Source organism: Anomalospiza imberbis, chromosome 3 (genome assembly GCF_031753505.1).
Source record: "Anomalospiza imberbis isolate Cuckoo-Finch-1a 21T00152 chromosome 3, ASM3175350v1, whole genome shotgun sequence".
NCBI classification, from domain to species: Eukaryota; Metazoa; Chordata; class Aves; order Passeriformes; family Viduidae; genus Anomalospiza; species Anomalospiza imberbis.
This window is the reverse complement of record NC_089683.1, coordinates 90,053,156-90,079,652: the sequence shown is the minus strand read 5'-3', so window position 1 is coordinate 90,079,652 and position 26,497 is coordinate 90,053,156. Positions and strand designations below refer to the sequence as shown.

Below are 26,497 nucleotides of genomic sequence, written 5' to 3'. Positions count from 1 at the left end.
CTGAATGATATTTCAATAAGCTCATGTATCTATAGTAACACATACATACCTCAGAGGCTAATGACTTATATTCAGAGTTTCAGAAGTCAGACTCCCCAATACTTAAATTCATCATAGCAATGTTATAAACAGGCCAAAACAACAACTTTCTATAGATGGAATACCTCATATTAATTTGAACCACTTTTCAGAGCTGTTAAAAACCAGTTCTCATTGGTGGGGGAGATCAAGCTTACATAATCTATTACTTAATGATTGAATAATCAAATAGAAGCAACATGGTCAAAATAGCTCCAATATCTGTTTTGTTGTAGGACAGAAGAGAATTCATAAGAAGCCCAAACAACTTAATGTGCTCAGTTGCAAGTAAATGTGTGCTAACCCTTTTGCAGCTACCCCACTGCTCCTGAAAACTCTGCTAGGGATGGAAGTCCAATTAGAAAGATTCTTGACTAAGAGCAATAGGGGAGGGATTCCCATTTCTGATATGCCTTGACTGAAAGTGCCCTGGGAGCAGGGGAGAGGGAAAATAAAACAAAGGCTGTGTGAGTTTTCCTTGGAGGAACAATTCTGGAGAACTGTTTGAAGAGAAAGCACAAGGCCCTGTCACGGTTATCAAAGGATACACATACCTAAGGAGTGAAGGGATCTTGTACTTAGAAGTCTTAGAAGAATATGATAACAAAAGTACTGCAAACATCTTAAACGAGGCATTTCCTGATATTGTGGTGTAACATCTTCAGCAGGATAATAATAATCTAGGAAAGAAGTACTAATAAAAAGGTACATAAAAGGCAGTGTAATAGCTTAACATAGTATGCATTTGCTTGGTACATGATATTAGCCACTTCAATTATATTTTCAGAAACCACACGTTTTTGTACTCACCTGTGCAATAACAACACTACTGAAAAGGGTAGTTTAAAGTAAAGAACATACAAGGCCCATAAAGAATTGAGTCTATTTATTTTATTTCATCTTGCATTTGTGTTGTTAAAGCAAAGCATTCTATACATATTATTTAGCTATTTACTGCTGTTCTACACCCATTATTGACCTAATTGCAGAAAGACAAATGCAGGGACAAACTTGTTAAAACAAGCATATTGATAATGCTTCTCTGACTTTGACAAATATTTATTTAGAAATAAGATACTGCTTATGGGTTTCTTTTATTAACAGTTAATGGCTCAATTCACAGAACTTTGAGACACCATGGAACATGTAGCAAAACGCAGTGCTGATAATAGGCAACGTCTCTTCACTCAACATTCTTCAGAGGAAGAATTCATGGTAACAGCTGAGCTACTGATTCAAATACTTAAATGGAAAGAATCTGGCAAATGATGGATGACAACTTTTAGATACAAGATGACCCCATATTTATTTATGTAGGCAAAAAACTTCAGTGTCACAGGCATAAAGAATTATCATCTGAAGAAGCTTCTATAAGTATTTTAAAATAATGTGTGCCAGCTTTATAGCAGGTATCATAGTATGATTGCAGGTTAGACATAGGAAAGATCTGAGGAAAACAAACAGTAAATCCAAGGATTTCGACCTGTTTCAAAGCCAAATAACATTGCAATGGCTTAAAAAAGGGAAAAAAAAACCCCTATAATTAATTTTTGTTTTGTTTCTAAACACTAGCTTTAACTGCAAAATCACACTGCTGGAGTATCTTTAAAACCATTCCAGTGAGATGTGAAAAAATGAAAATGAAATCATATTGTGAGCCAGAATGGGAATTTTACTGCACAAAAAAATATCTAAAAACACTACATGAAAATATTTCAATAAATCACTTTGTTCTACAACTTTTAACATATAAAGTGTACTGTCAGCTGTGATAATACCTGGGGAAAACAAAGTGTATCTATCTCTATATCAAAACCAGTTTAACTAATCTTAATGTCTAATAGATTCTCACTAAAAGGCTGATTTAGAACAAAAAAAATTTAAGATTTTCAATCTGATTACATAGTTCTTCCATTATGACTGTCTACTAGGCTGGCTGCCTCACTGCATGTGTAGGAATGCATGAAAAAAGAGTTGAATGAGCTAAAGATGTTTTTCCTCAACACGTATGCATTATTTCCCTCTTTATATTTTAAAACCAGGAAACACTTTCAAGTACTTTTGGGGCTCTACACTTATTTCTTGAGAAACTACTGCTATGGTAAATTGCACAGAAATACTTCAAAGAAGTGTTATAGGTGCCATACTTCCAATCCAAGACATGCAGGTGTTGGAACTAAAGCAAAACAGTAGAATTTTAACAGACTGAGTATTCCTTCAGAGTTTTGCAGATAGAGCTACAAGAAACAGATCTTAAATGATTCACTTTTGCAATTCACACATTGAAAATTATTTTAAGGGATTTCTGATTGCAGTGTACAAAACAAAGAGGTTGTCAGAGTTCACTTGCCCTCAGGAGCACATGGCACTGACAGAACAGGTGCAGGCCACAGAAATGCATTATTTGGAATAACATACAAGTGGGCACCTCTGCCAGCTGTAGAATTCCACGCTCTCGGCCCTTTGCAACTATGTGGCCTTGAAATTCTTTGGATATGGAATGTATTTAACCTAGTTCAGTTGTGCAAGAGATATTTGAAGTGGCAAACTCACATTATGCTATACCCCAAAACCTTACAATAAGAAGTATGTGTTGCTGTAAAAATCCCAATTCTGTTTAAAATTTCTTATAATTTTAAAAAGCAAAACCACACAATCATATAAAGTATTTAAACATCAATAAATAGACTTCATGAAACTCAGAGAACAAGTACATTCAACTATCATAAAAACAACAGCAGGTACAAATCTATAATCTCTACGCTATGGCGGTATGTGGAAACAACGTCCCCAAACTGACAGGAATCACACTGGAAAGTATGAACATTTCTTCTAAGCAAATTTAATTCTATAATGCTGCTGGTTTTCCTCTTCCTGCTACTATTTTCCTGGAAAAATGGGTGAAGCTGAGAGAAAAAGGAAAGAAATAAAAACACGTCTTAAAATTAATCACAACATTTCACAGTCGTGTGAACAAAGCTGTGCTCTTTTTATCCTAAAGAAATATCTTTGCAAGCATCTGGAACTAAGTATTTTTCTCTGCACCTTGGGAGCTGTGGAAGGGAGATCATCCTCTTGAAGAAAAAAAAGACTGGAGAATCAAATCCTGTTCCCTCTGCAGTGAGGGTAAATATTGCCAGCTACTAGAGGTTTGCGTGGTGAGAGGGACATGATTTTCTCCTTAGTCCATCTGAAAAACAGTTTCCTTCAGCCCTATCATTTAATTTTAAAGTGGAATTTGTTTTATCCTGCAGACTAATAAGTACCCTAGGAGCTTGATTGGTTGGTGCTTAATGAAATTGCTTCTGCTGACATTAGATACATTAGGATACTGATTAAAACACTTAATGATCCCTCTTGATTTTAAATTGCTAGCTTAGATTTGTGAGATGCCATCAAAGTATCTTTTTCCTTCCTTTCCTCCATCCTAATCCTGCTTCTCCTTGCCCTTTTTCTGTTCATGATCCCTAAAGGTTGTGGCTCATTGGCAACAGCTCAGTCACAAACCATGTTGAACACTGCATTGTTTAAAATGTGCCAAACCCCTGAATAAACTCTGAAACACAGTCATCCCTAAAATACAATTTCCTGTTTCAAAGCTCAAAATATTCTTAAACGTGGCAACACTGAGGATTATTAATATGAAGGGAAAGCCAAACTTAGAGTAAACTTTAACTTTGTAAAATATTTGCTGAGGAAAGATAATTTTGTAAATGTAAAAACAAGTATAAAAGCATTATTTTTCAGCCTGAATGTGGAATACAGTAATACATTGCCAGAGAATGGTGTTGGAATGGGATTCCTATGAAAACAAAGCTGTTTTTCATGCTCTTCGACAAAATTGCGTACCATATCACCTTCCAGTGGGAAGCATGTATGTATTATGGCCATAATGACAGCTTATACTGAAATATTGTTAAACACTAAAAATACCAGGTTTGGAAACTTTGCCTGAAAAGAGGGAAGCCACAATAGCTGTAAAAAGTTCCATTTTCCTCAGCAAATCTTATCAAGGCTCTTGAGATGAAATTATACCTACAAAACAAAATTTACTTATATACTAAAACCTGCTGTGTCAGAAGCTTTTACAAAAAAAAAGTGAGTATACTGAATTTTGTGCTTAATACAAACCTTAAGACCACAGAAAATAAAAAAGTAGAAGTTTTTGTACATTTTAGCACCATTATGAAGTTAGACTCGAATGCCGGTTCTGTCACTGCGACGCTTGTACCTTGCAGCTGCTGGAGCTTGAGAGAAGCTCATTGACTTCAGCCATCTTTGAGAGAAGAAAAACTGGATTTGTCAATCACAACAAATAATATTTGCCATTTTTTCCTTTTTCTTTCTTTCTTTTTTTTTCTTTTTAAATTACTTTTGAGCTTTATTTTTATCTCTGTCAGCTAAATCCAAGTCCAAGTCCTTTGGGTCTCTGGATGGCTCGTATGGGCTCTGCTATCCCTTTGCCGTCTGGTCCGAGACCCGCGCCTGGGGTCCAGCCCATATTCTGAAGCATTCTGTTTCCAATGTTGTTTTCTGGAATTGGTTGGGTGTTTTCACCTACAAACCCTGAGATTAAAGAAATACACAGCATTAATCAGCACTGCCTGCCATGTGGAGAAGAGCAGGATAATCTCCCGTAAAGCTTTAAACCTTCTTATTCTCCTAATTCATCTAACAGGTTTCCAGAACAGGCTGTCTTTGCACATGTTGACCTCTTGACTACATATGATTCTAAATAATACAGTCTAATGCTTTCAAAAATTCATTCTGTTTTTACATATGACAAATAGTATCATATTATATTCTAATATGGTGGATTTCACATCAGCCTTAAAGACTATAAATCACCTGCAGATGTCTATCAGTAGAGATTGTCAAGATCACATGAATTCCTAGTCCTATGCAGTTACTAAGAAGAGACACATCATAGTAACATGACCATCACTCTATTTTTAGTAATATTTGCCAGTGATCTCCCTCAAGAAAACCCAATAAAAACGTTCTGATTAAGCAATTATAGCTCTTACAGAAACAATACAGACAGGTGGTCAACCACTCTACAATTCAGCTATACCTTTACTCACTTTCTTTTTTACTGAACATTGTGAAAATTGATATATCTAAGGTTACTTGTGGTGTTTTCAATTTTACTAAATGTTGTTTACACTCTCTTCTCCTTATCATCGAGACCTTTGAGGAAGGCTGCATATGTACCACAGAAAAGAGCACCAGCATTGCAAGTCTTAGTATATATTCATTAGCATAACAGATTAATTTTTTTATAGAAGAGGGTTTTTTTCCCCATGAATGCATCATTAAAAAAAGCAAAAAATAGTGAAGTCAAAATAAAGCTGTTTTTCCCCTTCATCAACCAGACCCCCCCAAGCCAGAGTTCAGAGACAATGCAAGGATAAGCCTTCTACATGTAAGTATCTTGCACAAGGGATATTTATTTCAAGAATCTGTGTTTAAATGCATCAACTTCCACCATACAAACAGTTTTAAAAAGGGCTGAATGTTTTGAACACAAGCAGTTGTACATAGACAGCTGGATTTTGTTTTCAGCATTATTCAACATCACCCTGCCCTGACAACAATATAAAACAAGAAAACCCCTCAATGTGCCCAGCTTCAAAACTATCTGTTTTATTTTCTACCTATTTATTCTGCCTATTACTTTTTGAAAAATACTGTAGTAGAAGCCCGTGATTTTGAATTCTTGGAGACTGTAATATCTTTAGCTAAGAATTTACCATTGACAAGCAGCTGGCTTATCATTAACTTACTAAACAAGAACACAAAAAAGTTGAACATGAGCCTAAAAAGCCTAATTTAGCACACACACACAAAAAGCAAGGTCCCACAGTGGAAACTGAATACACAGACAGAAATTCAAAATGAGAGGTTCACATTAAAAACCTCATAATTGTGATGATGAATTTACAGTACTCCAGCATTATTCACTATAGATCTGTCCATATTCAGTAAAACACCAGCTACATAAAAGGCAGACTGCTTCCTAGCATCTCAGTTCCTGAGTCAAAGAAAAAAGGAGTGCATTGATGGAAGGCATCCTTTAATACTGGTTTGAAGCTATGCTTAATGCTAGGCTTAAAATAAAGGCTTTTAAGGCAGCAGCCTCCAGTCCCTGAGAGGGTTCCTCTTGAACTGACCAGCACAAAATTCAATGTCCAAAACTTCCTTTGTTTTCAGGCCCCCAAAGGCAGAGGCAATTTTCATACAAATGAGTCCCTGGCACTGCCTGGCATACACAACACAGGCTTTGTAACCTTCCCAGTTATACTTTCTAGCTCAAAAAAAAAAAAAAAAAAAAAAGGGAAAGAAGAAAGGGTACTGTTCAACAAAAGTTCTGGTAAGCCTCACAGGTAAGACCCTGGAACTGTGTTTTGGTCCAATTTTTGTAAAAAGTGATGGCAAAAAAGGAAGAATCATTCCAGTAAATGTTTGTGGAACAATTAAGGGAAAACTTCAAGGGGAAGAGAGATCCAACAGACCTGCCAAGCTGGAAAGAGCAAGCACAAGAGTGTATTTTATGACACCTAAAAACTGGAAACATGAAACCATTCATAATGCTGCCTAGGCAGAGGCAGCAATGCTGCTGGAACAGTATGCAAGGCATAGCCTGAGACAATGTAAACAGCTTTTTTGTTTTAGTCTATTCAGGGGAAAAACCCACAGAGCTCTTCCTGTAGCAGATGTACCTTTCTGTATATATTTCAATTCCTGAGACAGCCAGAGGAACCTTACAAAGAAGATATATCAAAGAACATGCTATACCTTGACATGTTATTTAGTAAACTGGTGCTTCTATTTTTGATACCTTTTGAAGCAATTCAATGTTGCTTTTCCATGACAGGATAATTAGAATAATTTGTTTTTAAAGACATAGAAGTACTGCTAGAATGTGTATATGGTAACTGTTTTCCCCTCCACTGTACATACTTTTATATCTCCTATTAAAACACAAGCTCTCCCTAAGAGTCCTATTTTACTCTTGAATATCATCAGATTAAAAAATAAAAAGGAGAAAAAAGAAAAAGAAAGAAAAGAGAAGCCACCATAGACTTGATTTCACAACCCACTTTTGGGCAAACAAACAACATACACTGTCCAAAGGATAATGTATTTGAAGGCACTGTATTGCAGCAAGAATGAAGCAAAACCAAAACCCCACCCGTCTTGCCTATATTACTAATTGACTAATTACTCCTTCTCATAAATGAGGTGAATACAGATTTTTTTTTTTTGCCTTTATTTGAATTGTGAAAAATATTCAATATACCCTGGCCAATCTATCGCAGTACAGTTAGTTCTTTTTTGAATACTATCTATGTCTGCCTTTAATATTTCTACAATTTTTCACCCATCACTTGAAAAATTTATCTGTAATGCAATATATTTTACTTGAATCCAAAGAATATGGATAGTGGTATTGCCCTCTTCCTCCATTTCATGTGCAATCAGCAGGTTGGAAAAAAACCCAACATTTGCATTGCTGATAGACTGCGTGATGGGAGAGAGCTTTTAAAAATCATGCTACTCTATGTGCTATTCCCCTGACCCCCATTCCTGTGCTTTGGGCTTTTATTTTCTAATTAAAAGCAGTAATTGTCCTTGCAATATTAATCTTCAAGTTCAGTTTTTAATTCATGCCTATGGCACTTCTTGGACTAGCCAGTAGGGCCTGTTAGAGAGAACAGTCCAAGCACACGGCCTTGAAAAGGGCTGTGCTACCTCTGGGATGTGCTCAGTCTTGACCCACCCGGAAGCAATAGCAAAACCAATCCATTGTAGTGTCCCACAGAAAATAACTATGCAGAATCAGATTAAAAAAAAAAAAAGTGGGGTTAAGTTTTTCTAATTTTATTGCTGTATGAGGTTTCCAGGAGTTACAAGGATGTCTCTGCACTAATAATTTGTAGCAATCTCCTGTGCAATACACCTTCTTTTTCTACAGACTGAAAATGTTTGTAGCAACCCTAACAATTGGTTCCTGATCTACCAGATGAGTATTCTGCACGTAAAAGTGGATGCCATTATATGAGGGAGGAGCAAACATTAAGGTATAGTAACTTATTTGAAAAGACAGCACTGTAAAATACCCTCATCTTAGGTTCCTTCTCTCTACAATACTGCCAGCTGAAAGAAGAAATGGCAATTTTCAAATCTTTGCGTATATGAGTAGACACACTTCAAGGTCTACATTTTTTATACATATGACCTTACATACATGGAATATGAAATGTGTGACTAGTAAGTGAGAAAACTGGGAAGTGGACAGCAAAAAACTCATCACATTTGTTTAATTTTGGTATGATACTTATGACGGCATTAAAGGCAGGTTTCAGTGAAAAATAAAGGTATATAATCTTTCCTTAACAGCTGTTGAGACAGGTATGTCCTGGTTAAACAGTACACTAGCATTCAGTGCCATACCCTTGATTTTACAGTGATTGCCATGAATTAATTTAATTCCATCTGTAAGCTAAAATCAGATCAGAGGTCTAATGCTGCTGCAGGCTTCACATCTGTTTAATCATTTTTGGATACAGCAGCTTGCAAAAGTTCAGCTTTTAAATTTGCTTCATATTTAAGAAACAATGTTACACCAGTGTACAACATCGCCAGCAGGAAACAAATGAGCCTATGAACAGTTTGATCTGACAGACCCATTTTATTTGTAAAATGCTTCTACAAATTCAAAGCTCAACATTGAAGTGATTGTTTATTACAGAATAATAAAGGAGCTGTGACCTCATAAACCACCATTGTCACAATATTTATTTCTATGGTCCAATTGCTGGATAAGACTAATATCAAGCATGTTTGGCTTATATTGGGCTGAATAAAACCAGAATACAGCTAGGATCAAGCTCTCAGATAACCCTTATTTAAGAAAAAGTGTGGGTTTTTTGTGGTGTTTCTTTTTTCTTCTCTCAATTCCCCCAGCCTGTAAAAACCAAATGAAGGCATAGTGAAGTAATTTCATCTCTGGCCACTGCACGATTTCTGATGTTAAGAAAACGGGGTTTTAAACAGTTCTGAGAAAATGACACTGTACATAAATATAGTCTTGCCCTTTCATCTTTCTTTTGTATGATTAAGACTTGTGAGCAGAACACCAATGCCTTTGCAGAGCATACCACAACTATTATTTCCTCTTCTATCGCTCCCAGCAGCCTTAAATCCTTTAAATCCTTCCCTAGAAGGATCTCTTTTTGCTTGGGTAATTTTTGCAATACATGGCCTGCTAACCCTTACCCCCTACCCTGGATCTCACTTATGTCTATCACAGCAGAGTCAGTCTTTTTACCTCAAATCTTCCAAGGAGCATTGTGGATGGTAATTCACTTGCGTAATTGGCTCAAGAGATGAAAATCTTGTATCTGCCTCTCTTAGCCACTAATCTATCCAGCTGACTGCAAGCCTAATTGGCAGCTTGTTTAGTAATTTGGCTCCTAAAGTGTTGTATTGATGTTGGATAAACAGCCAATAGAAGCAGAAATGATACATGCTGATTCTCTTTAAAAGCTGGTGCACTTTCCCCCTCATTTTCTGAAAGCATTTAATATTTCATCTATTCTTTTTTTTCTTTTCTGACTCCTCACCAGACAGATGAGCTCAGAGCAGTAGGGACTGATCCTGATACACAAGGAAACCAATCAGAATAATACATTGCTGTAGTCTTTCTTTTTAAGCCTGCTCTCTCTAACTAGCAAAATGGGAATCAGACTGCCTAGATGTTTATGTTCTTAAAATTGTTTTGGGTAATTGCACAGACACAGCTTCAAAAGCACAGCCACCAGCTGCATAGTGATTTTAAAACTCAGCACCTGCAGTGATTTCCAAAATTCAGTACATATGGCTCTGTATCGACTAAAAAAACCACCAAACCGAAACTAAAACAACTCAGCTATGAGAATGCTATGAAAATTATTTAGCTAATATTTGAGACTGCTTTATTTCACCAGACATTAACACATCCCTCACACTGAGCGGAGACTGACTAAAGAATAACTTTAGAATTATTATGTTCAGGTAAGTCTGCTTGCATTGAATGTTATTCTAACTAACAGAGAGATAAGAATAGCAGAAAGGACATAGCTATGACTTCAGCAGGTGCTGGATGCTTCTGTATTTATCCCGTATCCACATTCCTACTACTCCATCTCAAGAGGTATTAAATGTGGCCTGGGTAAACATACCCTATCTTGAAGCATAGACTCTAGATTTAAATCTATTTTCAACTCTCCTGAATATATAAACATAAATTCACACACCAATTAAGATTGCAACACTGAATTTTAGGTATAACTGGTTATCCAGAAACACAAATCACTTGGAATTGGATTTCCAGGTGCTCCTCTCCTTCCATTCTTTTTGGATTACACTGTATGTGGAGTAAAACTTCATGCCCGTTCAGTCTTTGTTGCTATAAAATTGGTTGGAAGATTTTGGTATTTTTAGATTGCCTTTTATCCCTCAGTAAAGGAAATCTCTTGAATATCCAAGACTGTCTTTTCACTTCAGTCCAAAGAAAGTCTTTGTTTTACACCTTGTCTTTGATGACAGAAACACTGTCACTGTATGGCACTTTGCAAGAAGCATTCGCACTGGGAGACATTCCAAAGTGCTGTTTAAACCCCCAAAATTCAGCAAAACTAATCCCATCTGATAAGCATTCCCTCACTTTTACAGAAAGACTTGCAGCCTTACCATGAAACCCAGTGGAAATCCAAAGCAAATAATTTTCTTTGTGAAATCCAGAGTATGTACAACAGATTTTATTGGGAACTTTTCCACCAATTACAAGGCTTTTACAAAAAGACAGAAATCTTGCCTGCACTGGAAACCTGATCAATGAATTTTATTTTCCTCACATGGTAAACACATATCTTTATTCCTCTGAAGTGTCAAAACTTTCTGCATATGCTATCAGGTTCAGTCACAGACCTCCTCCTTATTTCAAAAAGTGAATCATATGCTGAAAAACCTTTAAGAAAAGTGTGTTTTGCATAATCTCTACCAGGGACTGTTTGCAGCAGTGCTTCCTATTCCCTCAGGAGAAAGAAAGACTAGTCACCAGCAACTGAAGGGTTGTTGTGGAGAGCTGGGATAAGAAGTTATGCTAAGGAAAAACTGCACATTTTTATCTGCCAAACCATCTGTGTTTTAACAAAAATCCTTTGCAATTACCAACCTAAAACTGACAGAAGTTATCAGACACTTCTTTTATTGGTTGAGTTCTAGGAAAACTACAGGACATCCATGTGCCCATCTGAGGAAGGTGATGGTTCTAACAAACTGCACATAAAAGGGAGGTGGCTCCTCTGTGGGGAACCACTTTAATATGATATCTGCCAGAGAATGTGCAGAACTTGCAGAGCACATAACTGCCCTTGAGGATGAGCCTCCCTACTGACATCTCTGTTTCACTCAAAGCTAGCCCTCGGGTGTACAACTGTCTAATGAAACATACATTTGAAACTTGAAAAAAATGCCTGGTTTAGCCTTTTTTCCCCCTAAATTTCCACTATATTAAGGGTGCTCTCATTGGTTATATTCCTGGTAAATTGGATTATGGTTCTTGAAAGTGAAGCCAAAAAATCCATAGAATCACAGAACATCTTAAGTTGGAAGGGACCCATAAGGACCCTGAAGTTCAGCTCCCAGTAGAGGCAATTTGAATGGTTTCCTTAACCAGAAACAGCTATCTTAGGAAAGGTTCCCAGCGTAATTCAGGGAATTATTTTTGAAGCGTCTACATTTAAGAAGACAACAGCACTTAGAAAAGATAGGTACAGTCATCTTCTATCAATCTGAATGTTTCTTCTTGACTTTATAGTGGCTGTGTGTATAGCCTGTAGAATATTGCCTTCTCTCTAGATCACAAGAAACCCATCAGCAATTTTCCAGGATAAGCTTGTCCTGGTTGAATTGCAGGTCTTCTGAAGTTTGTTACTGAACTTTCTGAACTCTGGTGCTTGTATGTAAGATGCCTTGCCTGAACCAGCCACCTCAAGCTCAACAAAGAAAGTCTTTTGCTTTGAAGGGACTGCAGCTTCCACAACTGGATGGCACTCTGCAATCTTTTAACTTCTAGTTTGGTGAGACAATATGGTAGAAGAAACAAAGAAACAGAAAGAAGTCCCTAACATTTAACTTGCTGGCATGTTAGATACCAACCAAAGAAAAATGAGAGTCCATGGGCTGGACAACCAAGCAGGCATGAAGTGCCAGGAAGGACTTTGGCAGACCAAGGGTAAGAAATGGTGCAATGCAATAAGGGAAAGGATTCACAACACGCCAATGTTGCATTGCCCTGTGAACAAGGGATTTCTGCCTATAGAGTTGTACATTTGGTAGACAGAAAAGCAGTGAATCAAGTTAAAGGAAAATAGGCTTATAATAGATTGTCTAGAGTTTTGGAAATTTACGGTCAGTTCATCAAAGTACCCAAAGTTTACCTTTCCCCTGAAACTATTGCACTAAGTTGACCTTCACCACAAACTCAGCCTCAGCCACCTCCGTTATCATACTGTAATCACAATCTTTTTCAAATCATCATTTTGGTTCTGCAGATATTCAGGTCTGATTTTTAATCACTGACATATTAAGCATCAGCAAAATAGTTTGCTTAGCTGTTCCATTGGCAATTTTTAAAAAGGAATGAAAACATGTACCCTTTTGATTACCTTGTTAAAGTGAGTCATGATGGCATTATAGCAGTGCTCAGTATTTCTGCTGTAATTAAGAAACTGTCATATTTTTCATTAAAACACATTTTATAAAATGACTTTTAACTTGGTCATTTCAATCAGGACCAGCCTGAAGTGTAGCATGTGCATGCAACATGGCAACTAGATAAAGAATATGATGTCTGAAATTTGTTTTTGCAAAAGGCAGTATTAAAGTGCCCATTACATGCATAGTCATTTATCTATTTTATAAAAACATTTTCTAGATTTTAAATAAAAAATAGTTTTCACTTCTTATAACTGATTTTTTACACTGCTCCAAACTGTAAACCACACTATGTAACATCAGAGTAAAAAGATTGTTTTGAAATAGAAATAAATGACTACTTACAAAGCATACAAATATGAGATGTGAAACAGAATTTGATGATTTTTTCCCCCAACATATAAGATTTAGAGGTTTGTTATAAAAAAAAAAAATCTAAAATATCTCAGGGATTTAACAGGAGATGATAAAAACAAAGAATCTTGCGCAGATGAGTCAATTAGAAAGGAACTGGGATAAATGTATATTCAGTGTATGGTATCTAAAATTCTGTAGCACCTATTGGTTTGATATGAGACTTAAACTAGATAATCTAAGACTGAAATTACTGCAAATATTCCCAGTGCATGTGTTTCAAGTAGTAACACTACCATGCAAAGAATGTTCTTTTTCCCTAGCAAAATTGTTGTTGTTGTTGCTTTCTTACTATTATTTTCACTAAACTGGACCCAGTATTGGAAGGGCTATTTCCATGACAATGGATTACTTTGTCTAAGAGGTCCTTATACAAACTTGAGAGCATTGTACTGCTGCAGTGAAATATGTCAGAGTGTCACATGAAATAGCTCTACCACACAGGTACTCAGAGGGGAGAGAAAGTAATTAAGAATGACCTGTTCTCACATGTGAACAGAATCACTGGAATAATACTGGTTTCATGAAAGAAGTCATGCACAAGAAAATGTAAATGGTGTGACACCTCATACTTCAATTGTGAGAAGTAATCAATTTTTACTAGTATCAGTTTTTTGTTGATTAATTAACTATCTAGGTTCAACACTACACGTATGGGATATATGAAACATCCACAAAATAGAAAATTTATTTGAGGAAAAAAGACGGAATATGACACTCCCGTATCAGTACTGTCAGTTCCTAACCATCCATGCCTATATTATCTCCCATTTTCTTCACTGCTATTCAACACATCTTTTCTTCACCTTTACAAATGACATTTTTGAAACTATAAAATGCTCTGTGCTGCTCAAACTTTCTTGCTTCAATAGTTTCTCAATGCTGTACAAGTAAAGCTACATCCTTTGTTACTAATATACACAAACCTATTGGTATGTGACTTTGACAGCAGGCTGAGAACGGGCTATAAATTTAGAAATCAATATCTAACTCTATCAATATTCATTTTACTTTTTCAATACAAAATACCAAGGTGAAAGAGCAGTAAATAAGCTGGAGTACTGAAATAAATTGGGTGTTCTTGTCACAATTAATAAATGTTTAACCAATCACACTGCTTGCAACAGAAGTCGGTGGCTTTGTAAGGTGCCTGAAAGTAGAAGGTGCTACCCTTGTGAGACTCAAACCCAGGAAACACATTCCACTACCTCGTTAGGATTGTTCTCATCTCACTACTGAACCTAAAGGCATAAATGACCATTTTCAGCAGATTTCAGCAGACTTGTGCAGATTTTTACATGAGTTAATTTACCAATGTATTTCTTCCCAAATGTGGATGAGAATTTAGAAAACACTCTTACCAACACCTTGACTCAGACCAAACTTTGCCAATTTGCAGTCCATATAAAGAAAACACTTGCAGTAAGTGAGTCACTTACAGACAGCCTTTCAGGTTTCACTATAATATTAAATACGAACAATTATTAGGAGTATGCTTTTTTCATTTCCAACTTTTGTTCATGTAAACAACTACCATATTTTTTCTTTCAAGAAAGAAGCTCACAAATTCTTCTACATAAAATCAAGCCCTTCTATTCCCATATCTTAGCTAACTAAAACTCCTGAAAGAAGAATAATCAAATAAACAATCTCTTATTTTAATCCTGATTTCCAAATGTACATTCATTCTAAAAGAAAACCCCATTTCTTTCATAAAATCTTACGGAACACTGACAAAAACAAGGCCTGTGACAAATAATAATTTAGCTGTAGGAAGGTCAGCCTTTGAGAAAACAAATAATCTCTAGTATGCTATCCATTATCTATACAAAGGTACCAGCTTATTCAATGTTTACCAAAGGTTCTATTTGCTTAAAAACTTACAAGGATGAAGTGTAGAAAAACAACAACTTTTCTAAGACCACAAAAAAAAAGAAAAAAGTCTCAATCCCTCTGATCACAACAAAATTGAAAAGATTACCTTGAACTTGAAAAGAGAAGAGGGCACATCAGTTAAAAAGTACTTCATATGATACCTTTATCCACCATTATTCTCTGTCGCTCTTCATATAAAGGCAAACTTTGGGGCAAAACAATTTCTAAAACTGTGAGTTCATGGACACATGACATTGAATGACCACATATTTGCCTTAGTATCAAAATATTGGCTTTGCAAAGTTATGCAGAGGAGCCAGCTTGTAAAATAAAATTCTGAACACTGAAAGCCCAAGGTAAAGTGAATAATAAAATTAATTTCATGATACTTGATAACCTCTCAGTACAAAATGACATCCTTTAGTACTTGAAAGCTGTGAAGTGAAAATCACCTTGTAGAAATAATTACATTATTCTCTCTTCAGCCATTAAGTATTTTTCTTTCTCAGTTCACATATGTTCAGAGTCTTAGAAGCTGACCCACAGATTCTCTTTTTTTCCATACTGCTGCCACTAAGGTGCTTTTATAACATTGTTAATATTATTCCTGATCTGTTTCTGCCACTAATGTTTGAAACAAAGAAGTTTCAGGAAGGGGAATTCAGCTAGAATACAAGTATTAGGCTTCTCTAAAGACATCTACTTGAAATATATTTGAAAATTCTATATGTTGCAAATATTGCTGCTGTAATTTATGTATGACTAGGACATGCAATCTAGATTTCTGTATTAGAAATATATATAAAGGCTCACATGAACTCACATACAACCTAATCCTTCCAGTATGCACATATAGGTGCATACTGGAATTAATACAACAAACTGATGAGAGTCCTATAAATCACTCCTAAGTATTGAAAAAGTCATTTCACAGCTGTGACATCAGCAAAATGCATCCAATGGTTGTGACCTTGCATCTGCAAAAATCTTTCAGAAATGTGCTTTCAAGTGCTTCCTGTTTAATCTACAGCACTAATTTTAAAGCTGTGTTTCACAGCTTTATCACCACATTTTCGATTGTTTATCCAAGAATTCACATCCTGACTTTATTGTGCAGGGTATTTAGAGCATTCATATGCAGAAAACAAGATGCCTCGGGTCTCTTCCCCTGTAATGTTTGAAGGGACATAAGGAATAATCTTTGCTGTCTCAGTATATGAAAAAGATTTATTATCTTTAAAGAAGTGCTGCGCTACAAAGGACTGGAAATTGGCAATAATTGCAGGAGAATGGAGGGAGCCTATTTATTCTTTAGTCTTTATTAATAAAAAAGAATAGAACATATCTGAAGTTACATGGGAAGTTATTGAATTTATCAAGCTTTTCTCCAGGTCACTGACCTACTGCTTTGTATTTAGAGATTTAACATCTTGTGGTTTATGCTCTGTCCCAGGGAAATTGGTTACCTGTGGGTCCTGGTAGGGGAGCAGCTTTCCTTCTCCGCTTGATGTCTCCCATGCACAATGATCCTAAATGTACACTGGTTTGCCTGCAAGTAATTATAGGAGAAAACTATTAACAAAGGAAGAAAACTGCCACATAAATACACAGCTTGTATAATCTGAACCTATATCAAAACATTCTCAACCAAGATGAAGCTGCACAGTCAAGCCACCAATCTTGTTTATATCGAAACATAATTATGTTTGTTGACAAGTGCTCAGTATCTAAATGCAGCATCATAAATTGTTACTGGAATGAATAAATATAAATATAAAGGGAATGCTTTTTAATTTTCAAAACTGGCAATCTGTCTAGCTCAACATAAAACAAAAACACTGTTGCTCCTGACAGGAAAATAGCTAAGATTAATTATCTAAAGAGATCACAATGCTGTTTGTAGGTTATCAATTGGCTGGTAATGCTTTACTGTCAGAGCAGCATTTATTACATGGAAAATATTATCAATTTTTTAAGGTAAGATGAAGAATGAATGAGAAAATATGAAACACTTAACTCTTCAAAGGTGCATGAAATAAACTTGTAGCATAACAATTTATTCTCTTCCAATTCACAGGCAAGTTGTGAGAATACCACGGAAGCACAAAATCTGGTAGGCTTCTTGAACAATTATGAGCTTACACTTGGAGACTGGAAAATTGATGGAGATGCAGAGGATGGCAAACATGCAAATGCTATTGCATTAAACCCAGCTAGTAGAAGTCAGTACCACAGAAAATTTGGAATTTTCAAGTGTTGACTTTTGGAATAGAATCTCAAAAGACAATTACAGTTATTATTTTTCTTAAAGTAATATTGAATGCCTGCAGAATTGAATATATGTAGCTGACATTTTTTTTAAGAACCAGAAAAGCAAGGGTGGGGGGAAATGCAGTAATTTCTGAACTGCACAATTTTAATAGGTATCTATAAATGTTACTGAGAAATGTGCTTCTTACCACATAAATGTAGTCTATTTTGATAAAGTTAAAAGCAGAAAATTGCATCTGACAATCCACTTCAGCATAGTAACACTCTGTCACTCATGGGATCTGGTTTCAGTGTGAATATATGACTTACCCTTTATGGCATTTATAAACATTTTAAAGCTAGGCTACTTCTAAATTAATAACAAATAGTCATATACTGTTGAGAGACCTCAGATCTGCTAAATATTGTAAAAGAATGACAACAATGACTTGATGAGTAAGATGACAATGTACAATCCTATGCATATTTCTTCCAGGAAGATACAGCAGATTAACAGGTAGCACAGTGCTTGTATTTAAATAATAAAATATTCCAAGAAACATACATTTCTCAGAGAAGTGCATACTATCTTCACCTAGTGAACCCTTATTTCAACACTTTTTTCCCTTTGTTTTAAGACACATTTTCCTTGCAATTCCAACATGAAATTTTATCCTATTTTAATATCCAGAAACTCAACAGAGTTGAACTAGTAAACTAACAGGATGATAATTTTCAGTTCTGAATTTAGAAAGAAATCAAGAAGTGTAACCCTTTCATAACTGATTGTATGACAAAGAAAATGAATATTTAAATACAATATGGGGCAACAGTAACTGAAGAAAATATATTTGAGATGTTTGATCACCAATGGATCAGAATTTAACAATGATATCAAACATGCAGAATAAGTTGTGTGATAGTTGTAAAGCATATGTTCTACAATGTGAAGCTCTTGTTTTCTGAATGAAAAAGGGAGAAAGTCTGCAGGAATACAAGTAGGATGAAAGATAAAAATTAATAAAATCAAGCAATTGAACCTGAAGACCTGAGCCACAGCAAGAACAGTGAGAGGCATTTGAGTTATTTTACCAGAATTGATTATCTGTTACACTACATTGAGATATCTAGATTATTGATCTGTAAGATTATGGTACTGGGGTCTCCCCACTTTTCCTCCAGGCACAGGGAATGGAGTTGCAACAAATAACACTAAGTAAGGACTACTTTGTTATTGTTGTCACCCTTCATGTAGAACACAGCAGTTACTTTTTAATTTAAAATCAATGAACGTCTGAAAGGCAGCCTTGTTCCTTCAGCATAAATGAATCATTTGCCTTTGCCTATCACAACAACCCCATCACCGGCCAAGGTGAGCATGGGTATTTCTTTGTTGTTGTCAAAAATTCCCTACACCGCAAATAAATAACAATATGCTGGAGCACCAATTAAGCTTTGTCAAACCCAGTTTGATGGCCACTACCATCAAATGTTCAGCCAACTTGCGATTGTAAAGCCGCATTTGCCTTCACCAGAGCTTAACATTTGATATGCTCTGCCAGTGTAAACAAAAAGCTTATATGTATTTATTAATTTATTTATTTAGAGAGGCTCAGACAAGAACTATTACTGCTCTAGAACTGGCAGGTTAGTCAAAAAGAAGCAGAGCTGTGAAGCTGCACAGTACATTTTGAAATGCCTGTAATGGGGGTATTATAAAGTAGGGAGAACTCTGACCCTCAATCAGGCTAGGTTCAGCATTATGTTTCTTAGCATTAAATCAGAAGAGCATGGATTACAGAAAGGAAGAAAGCTATTTGCCTGCCTTCTTTTACTTACCCCTAGCTTGCTTCCAGCTATCATTTATAAATAGTGCTCTGTAGGGAAGCTAGGCATTTTATTAGGGAAAAAATAAAACTAGTTAAGACCACCTTGCCTGAAAACCTGGCTTTTGATGTGCTGGTGACAGGGACTGGAGCAAGCAGTGTCAAATGGAATAATTTTTAAGGGAAGACAACAGGAACTTGTCGCCTCATTGTATGCATTTACAAACAGAGGCTTTTCAGAGTATTAGGCCTAGTTAAAGCTGCCCTCTGGATAAAAAGTGTTCCCAAGCAGCCTCAGACAAGCTTGGGAGACAAACAGATGTGACTATGGTCCCTGGCGTTTGGCAAGAACACTCACTGTCAATAGGAAAAATATGAGCATGGACAGGGCATCAGCTGCACCACGGCCGAGCAGGCCTGCAAGTGTCATAGCAGCGGCAAAGTTCTGGCAGAGGGAAATAAGAGGGCTGCAAAAGCCAGGCTGGTGTGAACTTACACTAGCACGCCAAGAATTTTGTTGTTGTTGTTGTGCCATGCCTCAATGTATTAAGCGAAACACTGGGAAAGCTGCTGTCAATTTTTATTCATTTTTCATCTTGCACACAGTGTTTAGATTCTCCTTTTTACATGGTAAATAAGAGTCTCAAAATGAAGATAGACAGGGAAGGCAGCAATAATACAAATAACCAAAACAAGCAATTGAAATAATGAATAAACTCCACAAAGTTTAGCTATTAAATCCCATAAATAAACCCCACAGATCTGATACTTTTAGAGAAGCAATGACATGCACAGCAATTCACAAGCATTTATGCATTTTTGTGAAACATTCCCTCTGATGGAAATTTTGCTATTTCCTCCTTAAATAGCAGCAGACTCTTTATATTTTCTTTTTCTCAAGGTAGTTAAGGTAATTGCCCTTACCGTGGTAACATGTCTAGAATTGTCTCTTTAAGCTCCCCAAACATATCTGTGCCTACACAACACAATCCCTTTTTCCATAATTTCCACAGCTCCACAGGCAAATATTTTTGACAAATGCCTTTTCAGCAGTTACACAAATTCACCTTCCGAGACATTTGTAACAAGCCATGTCACATTTTTATCTACCCTGACCTCTGCAATCCATTCTCCAAATAAACATCTTGTTCTGTGGGGGAGCCTACAGCTAAGCTGCTTTAAGTGCAATAAACCTACTGAGAACTGAGGATACAACAGGGTTCTTCACTCTTTCACTGGTAGTTTTCACCCTTGCCACTATCAGAGTTGAAAGTTCACCAGTCACAGAGAAGAACAACTAAAATGGCTATAGGACAGCAGACACTCCTGAACATGTGTTCTAGTTCTCTGATTTATTACCTGCTTCTGTATTCACTATCATCCCAGGTGTAAAAAAAACAAAACAAAATTTACTAATGAAGTCAGGTGTGGAGGAGCATTGTTTAACAGTATTTATCAAATTTCTGTACACTAACGTGGAAAATCTGATACAGCACATTATTATGATGTAATAACATTTTCAAGAAGACTGATTTCTATTCCATAATTAGATGAATTAGTAAAGATCAATACAAGCCTATCCATGATAATGCTATTAACATCTCTCACCTGAGGAAGAAACACTCAGTAAACACTGACACCCCGTACTGCCACAGTATCAGTGCATTCCTGCAGATGGCTGTAGAACTCTGCAAGTTTAGCAGAGTGGTGACTGGATGCTTCAGCTAATGGAGAGGCTTAATTAAAGTTTTTCAGTAAACTTTTTTCACAAGACATCACAAAAAGGAAAAAGTTAACTGGTTCGTATTTCAGAAGGAATTTGAGAATTATTTTGAATGGGAAATCTAACAAACTCTCAGTTTTCAGTCTTAAAATACGGACAAAAAACAGATATTCATATGGATATGTGACTGAAGTGAGAATGCAGTAGGGACAACTTAACTCACTTTAAGCTTGAAATTACTTGACAATTTCTTACAAACTGAAATGGAGCAGGGAGATTGTGAAGCACTGTTCACAGCAGCAGTTAAGGATGGAGAAAACAGAACTCAATTGTGAAACCCAGAGAAAACAAGTTAATAAAATGATTTAAAAAATGGAATGTGTGGAACAGCTCAACTTCATAAAAATCCAAAAATACCCTGAGCAAACCTCCCCTCATTTAAGTACCTTTTGCACAAAAATATCACATAAATTATTCTCCTTACACAGAATGGATCTGTAGCACAGCCTATCTTGTTTTTACATGGCTTAAAATGCAGACACTGCTGTATCTGGTGGCCAGTGGAACACATCCATTAGTACTGCTTAAATAAGGGAGTGTGGAAGAACTTTAACTCTTAATGATCATTCCTAAATTACCACAAGTGGCAGACAATGGCTTCAAGAGCATCAGAGTCAATGGAAGAGTTTATGCTAAGTTTAGAGGTAAATACCATTAAAACCCTATTATATATATCCTTCTAAACATCTCATAACACTAATACCTAATTAAATTATGACAAACATAAAATTCTACACTTCCCTTTGACTGAGTCTCCAGAAGTATAGATTAAATTAAAGTGTATCACACCAAATACATGTACTAAGCAACCGGGGCTGTAAATTTAGGAAGACTATTATGTATTATCTAGGTGTAATGAATACTTAATCTTTGCCTCTGCCAAAGTGTATCAATATAACCACAGAAAAGATGCATGAAGATTTCTTAATATTACACTGAAATATGCAAGGCACATTTATTTCTCAGGAAAAATATGTGAAAAACAATGGCTAAGAAAATTTATAAGGAAAGATACCCTCTTTCCTTTGTGGTACACAGCTTGTCAAAACATGAATGCAGCCCCTGGTGTCTACTTGAACACCCAGAGAAGTGTGGCATGTGCAGTAAGGCTTGTGTCCCATGAACAGAGAGGGATGGTTCCTTGTCCACCTGCCTTCTTTTGCTCTTTGGCATTCTTCTCACTTTTCTCACACAACATTCAGGTGAAATCAGTTCTGTGTTTGATTCCTCCTCATCCTTTACAAACAGTAAAGCTTTTCTTCAAACTTGTCTAAAGAATGACATCATCTATATAATACATTGCTTCACCTACTTCTGCAAATGTGAAAACCATTACATTAACCAGAAGAGCTATGCATTTTATTTCCCTTTTATTACATCTTAAAAAGATGTGATAAGCCCATGCAACTCTATCAAACTCCTTTCATACAATGCCAACCTGTTCACAACATAACTTCAAGCACGAGGCTGACCCACCTGTATTATTGAAGGAGCTGGTGCAGTCCTATTATGACTAGAATACAGTATTTCCCTGGCCCATAAGATTACCTCATCACTTAATAAATACTATATCCTAACACACTCCTTGCTGTTATCGTTAGCAGCACTTTCATTGTTCAGACACAGTAGTTGTCCAAAATTTATCTGAACACTACAAATCAACACATTCAACTCCACGCTGGCATAATTTTAGTGCACATGGCGGAAAATAAAAACCTGCATCACTACGTATGATTTGGCACCCACACTCAAGTCACTTAAGCACTTTATTTGTGAAAAGAGACCCTAAAAAAATAGTTCAGTAGTAGAGGCCTACTGCCCTCAGAAAGGATAATGCATTGTTTTTTCTTGGTTCTAATTAGTAATTTAAGCATATGTTCAGCATTTAACTCTAAATGTTTGCCTTTTCCCCAAGCTCTAAGACAGCTGTCCAAGATGTGAATGCCAGAAAACATTTAAATATCAACATCTGTTGAATTATGTTAATTTAGTGTAATATAATTGGGCATGAGTTGGAATTGATCAAAAGTATATGAATTACACAAAGGCAAATCCAAACCAATATCCTGGTGTACAAACAAGTCACCAAGGAACACTGAGGGAACAAACCCAAAAAATACACTTCTGTCAAGAATTAGATAGCAAAAACTTTCAGTTTTCTTCAACAAATGACATGATTTCACATTTTCAATACAGGAAATTAATATTTACACTAGCTCAATATAAATTTCATATTAATTTCTAACTATTTCTAAATAGTTTTGATGACAAGGTCCATTATTGTTTTGTGTGAAGAAATACATGGTAACAATAATGCTCATATTTGTGCAATGGTGAAACATACTTTGAAAATGGGTCACAGTAATAGAACGTCAGCCTGTTAGAGGACAATATTGTTTCACAAATTCTAAAGCAAATATTCTTTGGTTTCTTCTTCATCTTGCAACAACATTCTTGCTATTTGAGAGATATGGGCCTCAGTCAAGTTCTGAAGTGATTTAGAAAATATCTTTATGACTGGAGCAGTAAACACGGATCTGAACAGAAACTTTAATGGAAGGACTTGATAATGTACTCAGCTACTATTTCTTCCAGATATTACTGTATACATATTTGTTTACCAAGAATGCAATTTACTAAGTAAGCTAAGTACGGAACAAGTGTAATTTTTCAGAAATATTTAAAAATAACACATTTTAAAGTTCTGGATTACAGTCAGAGAGGTTAAATTATTGCAAGCATTAGTATTGTGTTCAACATCTTTTCAACTATGTAAGGAATAAGAAGCAACACTAAAAATCCAAGTATGTAATATAGTAGCATAAAAATGGAAGACAAAACATGAAAGTTTTATGTAATTTGAAGCAAACTATCCAAATTTTCTTCTAAACTCTTTCTCTCACTACAGAAAAATCATAATCTAAATAGAAGTCAGTGTGCTTATGCCTCAGAATTTTAGTTAATGTGCACCAGTGGATGCTGATTTACACATATGATATTCAGGGATCCTTTTGAGTTTAGTAGAAACCTGATGTAAAAATTGCAGAATTTAATTTACAATAAAACCAGAAAGAGGGAAACCCTTCTGTCATGCAATAGATTCCTTCAAGCTATTCATCTTCATCCTTAAACTATCCAGCTTCCATGTGTCTTTGCAGAGAAATGCAGAGAGACAAAACCAAATTTCTTGTGGTGGGGGAGATGATGGGACAAATGAGTGGTAGAAAACCAGAGTGCAAAACAACCTCCTTCACTGCAGAGCTGCTTAACCACAGGCTAAACAGTTTGTGGAATGACAGTGCAAGCCCCTCTGCACGATTCCTCCTCAGACCTTACACAGCTGGAATTCAGACCTCTGAAGCACAAATTAACTTTATCCTTATGCCATTGATATTTTAACAGGTAAGATGAGACAAAGTTTGAGCTGTGGAGCACGAACTTGTACAACAAGAGAGCAAGACACAGTATCTAATGCAGCTGAATGTAAGAAACAAGCACACCATGTGCTAAAATGTGGTTACTTCAAAGTGAGAGATTTGATATCCGTTCAGTCAGGTGAAAAATTCAATCCAGATAGTACATCAGGAGGACCCAGAGGTACATAATTTCTAGGGGTTATCTGATTTTTCTTTTTATTTTACATGCTTTTAAAATCAGGAAAACATAACTTCTTGTTAGTCAACATACTCGCATACCTGGAACTCCATTTTAAATGACACATTTTCAGTACCATTTAGCAGCTTGTTTATGTACCTTATTAGAAAGTATATTAGATTCTAGTGCAAGAACAACAAAATTCAGCTTGTAGTTTTACATTAAAGATGGAAAAAAATCTGCTCAGAGTGCATGGAAAAATGTATTTGCAAAACAAAGCACAGTTCAAAATTTCTTCTATTTTTACGAAAGTTCTCATTACACGAGTTAAAAGGTGATACTTTCAAGACATTAGACAACTAAAGCAGCATTAATTCAATACATCCTTTAAACCTAACCATGAACCACTACTGAGGCTCAAAGATTTCCATAAAGTTAAAGCACCACACACTAGCTACATTTTGAAACAACAGTTCAACTGTCATCACCTGTCCTCCTCTCCCTAGTGAAAATCTTTTCAGCACCTTAAAAATAAGGCCATGGTAGAGAAAACTCGATCAGGAATTGCCCTCTCCCAAAACAGCACCATCTTTTATCCTTTCCAGGGAAGAAAAATACCAAACTGATGGAATAATGTTGTCCCTGAGGGGGACATCAAGGGAGGGAAGCAATGCGTCCTCAAACATTCACATAATTTAATCTGGAACTGCAAATATTATTAAGCAGCAATCATAACAGCACAGTTACTGCTTCATGGCACTCCAAAGAGGAGATAAAACTGCTTAGTTGTTAATTTCTAATGATGTAAACTCATTTGGATTTTAATGTTGTATCTGAATCTCCTGCATTATTAGCTCTGGGGTTATAAGACATTAAGTTACTACCTTTAATAATTTTACACTTGAATTAAAAGCATGTTTAAATATGACTTTATTTTAAAGAATTTTTGTTGAGAATATGATGGCATAATAGTCATGTGATGAAGCAAATCACCTAATAAAACAGCTATGTATTCCTTTGCTTTTCTGCAGTGTAAGTATGCGCACATCTTCGTGTATAATTTCCAAAAACTGGCTGAATTTACCTCCTCTGGTATTGTAATTTCATTCCGCAAAAGCCACATTAAACAGCTACAGTTCTTGTAATTAACCAGTAGTCTAATGTACAGTTTTCTTATCCCAATCCATTAACAGCTGCTCAAAAAACGTAGTAATTAATGGTTTCATTTATTTTTGGCAAACCTGCACCTCGACAAATAGTTTTGTATCTGTTGCAAATTAGGACTCTTTCCCAAACAACAGATGACACGATGGGAAAGAGGGAGCAGGCAGAATCCTTGCACATCACTGACTCTCTAGAAGATCAAATAAAGAGCAGCTGTAATGTTATTTGTCACATCTGTGTAAAAAAGTACCATGTTCTGTATCATCAGATGGAGAAGAACAAGTGCTGTACAAATGCACAAACAGGGTTTATCCTTTAAAACCAGGAAAGACAGAAAGCTGCAATTTTAACCAAAACAATGACACACTTTTGAAAAGCTCTCCTCAGGTTTGGTATATTTTTTTCCACTTCCAAGCTTTCTTTAAATACTAATTCACAGAGGACACAGTTATAAAAAGTGAAATCACATGAGAGTCATCTTCTTGTTTCAGCACAAGGCACAAATTTAAACTGGACTGAGAACAATTAGGGAAAGAAGGGAAAGTGAGAGTTGCAAAAAAACATGGGGAATTTCAGGCTGTGCTGTTCACCATGGCAGGAGAAGACTTCAAAGATTTCTGGCCAGCTCAGATGATCATTGGAGTACTGGCACACATTGATTAAATTCTTAAAACAGCCTCAGTTAGGTAGGTGAAACCTGACATGTAAAATTCTTCTCCACCTTGAAACCTTTCATGAGTATGACTTA

General features: G+C 36.0%; 1 protein-coding gene across 1 annotated transcript in view; it reads right to left on the bottom strand.

The window, feature by feature from the left end:
* Positions 1-954: 954 nt before the first annotated feature.
* Positions 955-26,497, bottom strand: part of GPATCH2 (G-patch domain containing 2) — a 118,207-nt gene continuing 92,664 nt past the window's right edge. Inside the window, exons 9-10 of the mRNA XM_068185631.1 lie at positions 16,599-16,681; positions 955-4,644 (exon numbers count right to left, since the gene is read on the bottom strand). Coding sequence (XP_068041732.1) covers positions 4,475-4,644; positions 16,599-16,681 — 253 coding nt within the window. The 3' untranslated portion in view covers positions 955-4,474. The remainder of the gene's footprint in view (positions 4,645-16,598; positions 16,682-26,497) is intronic.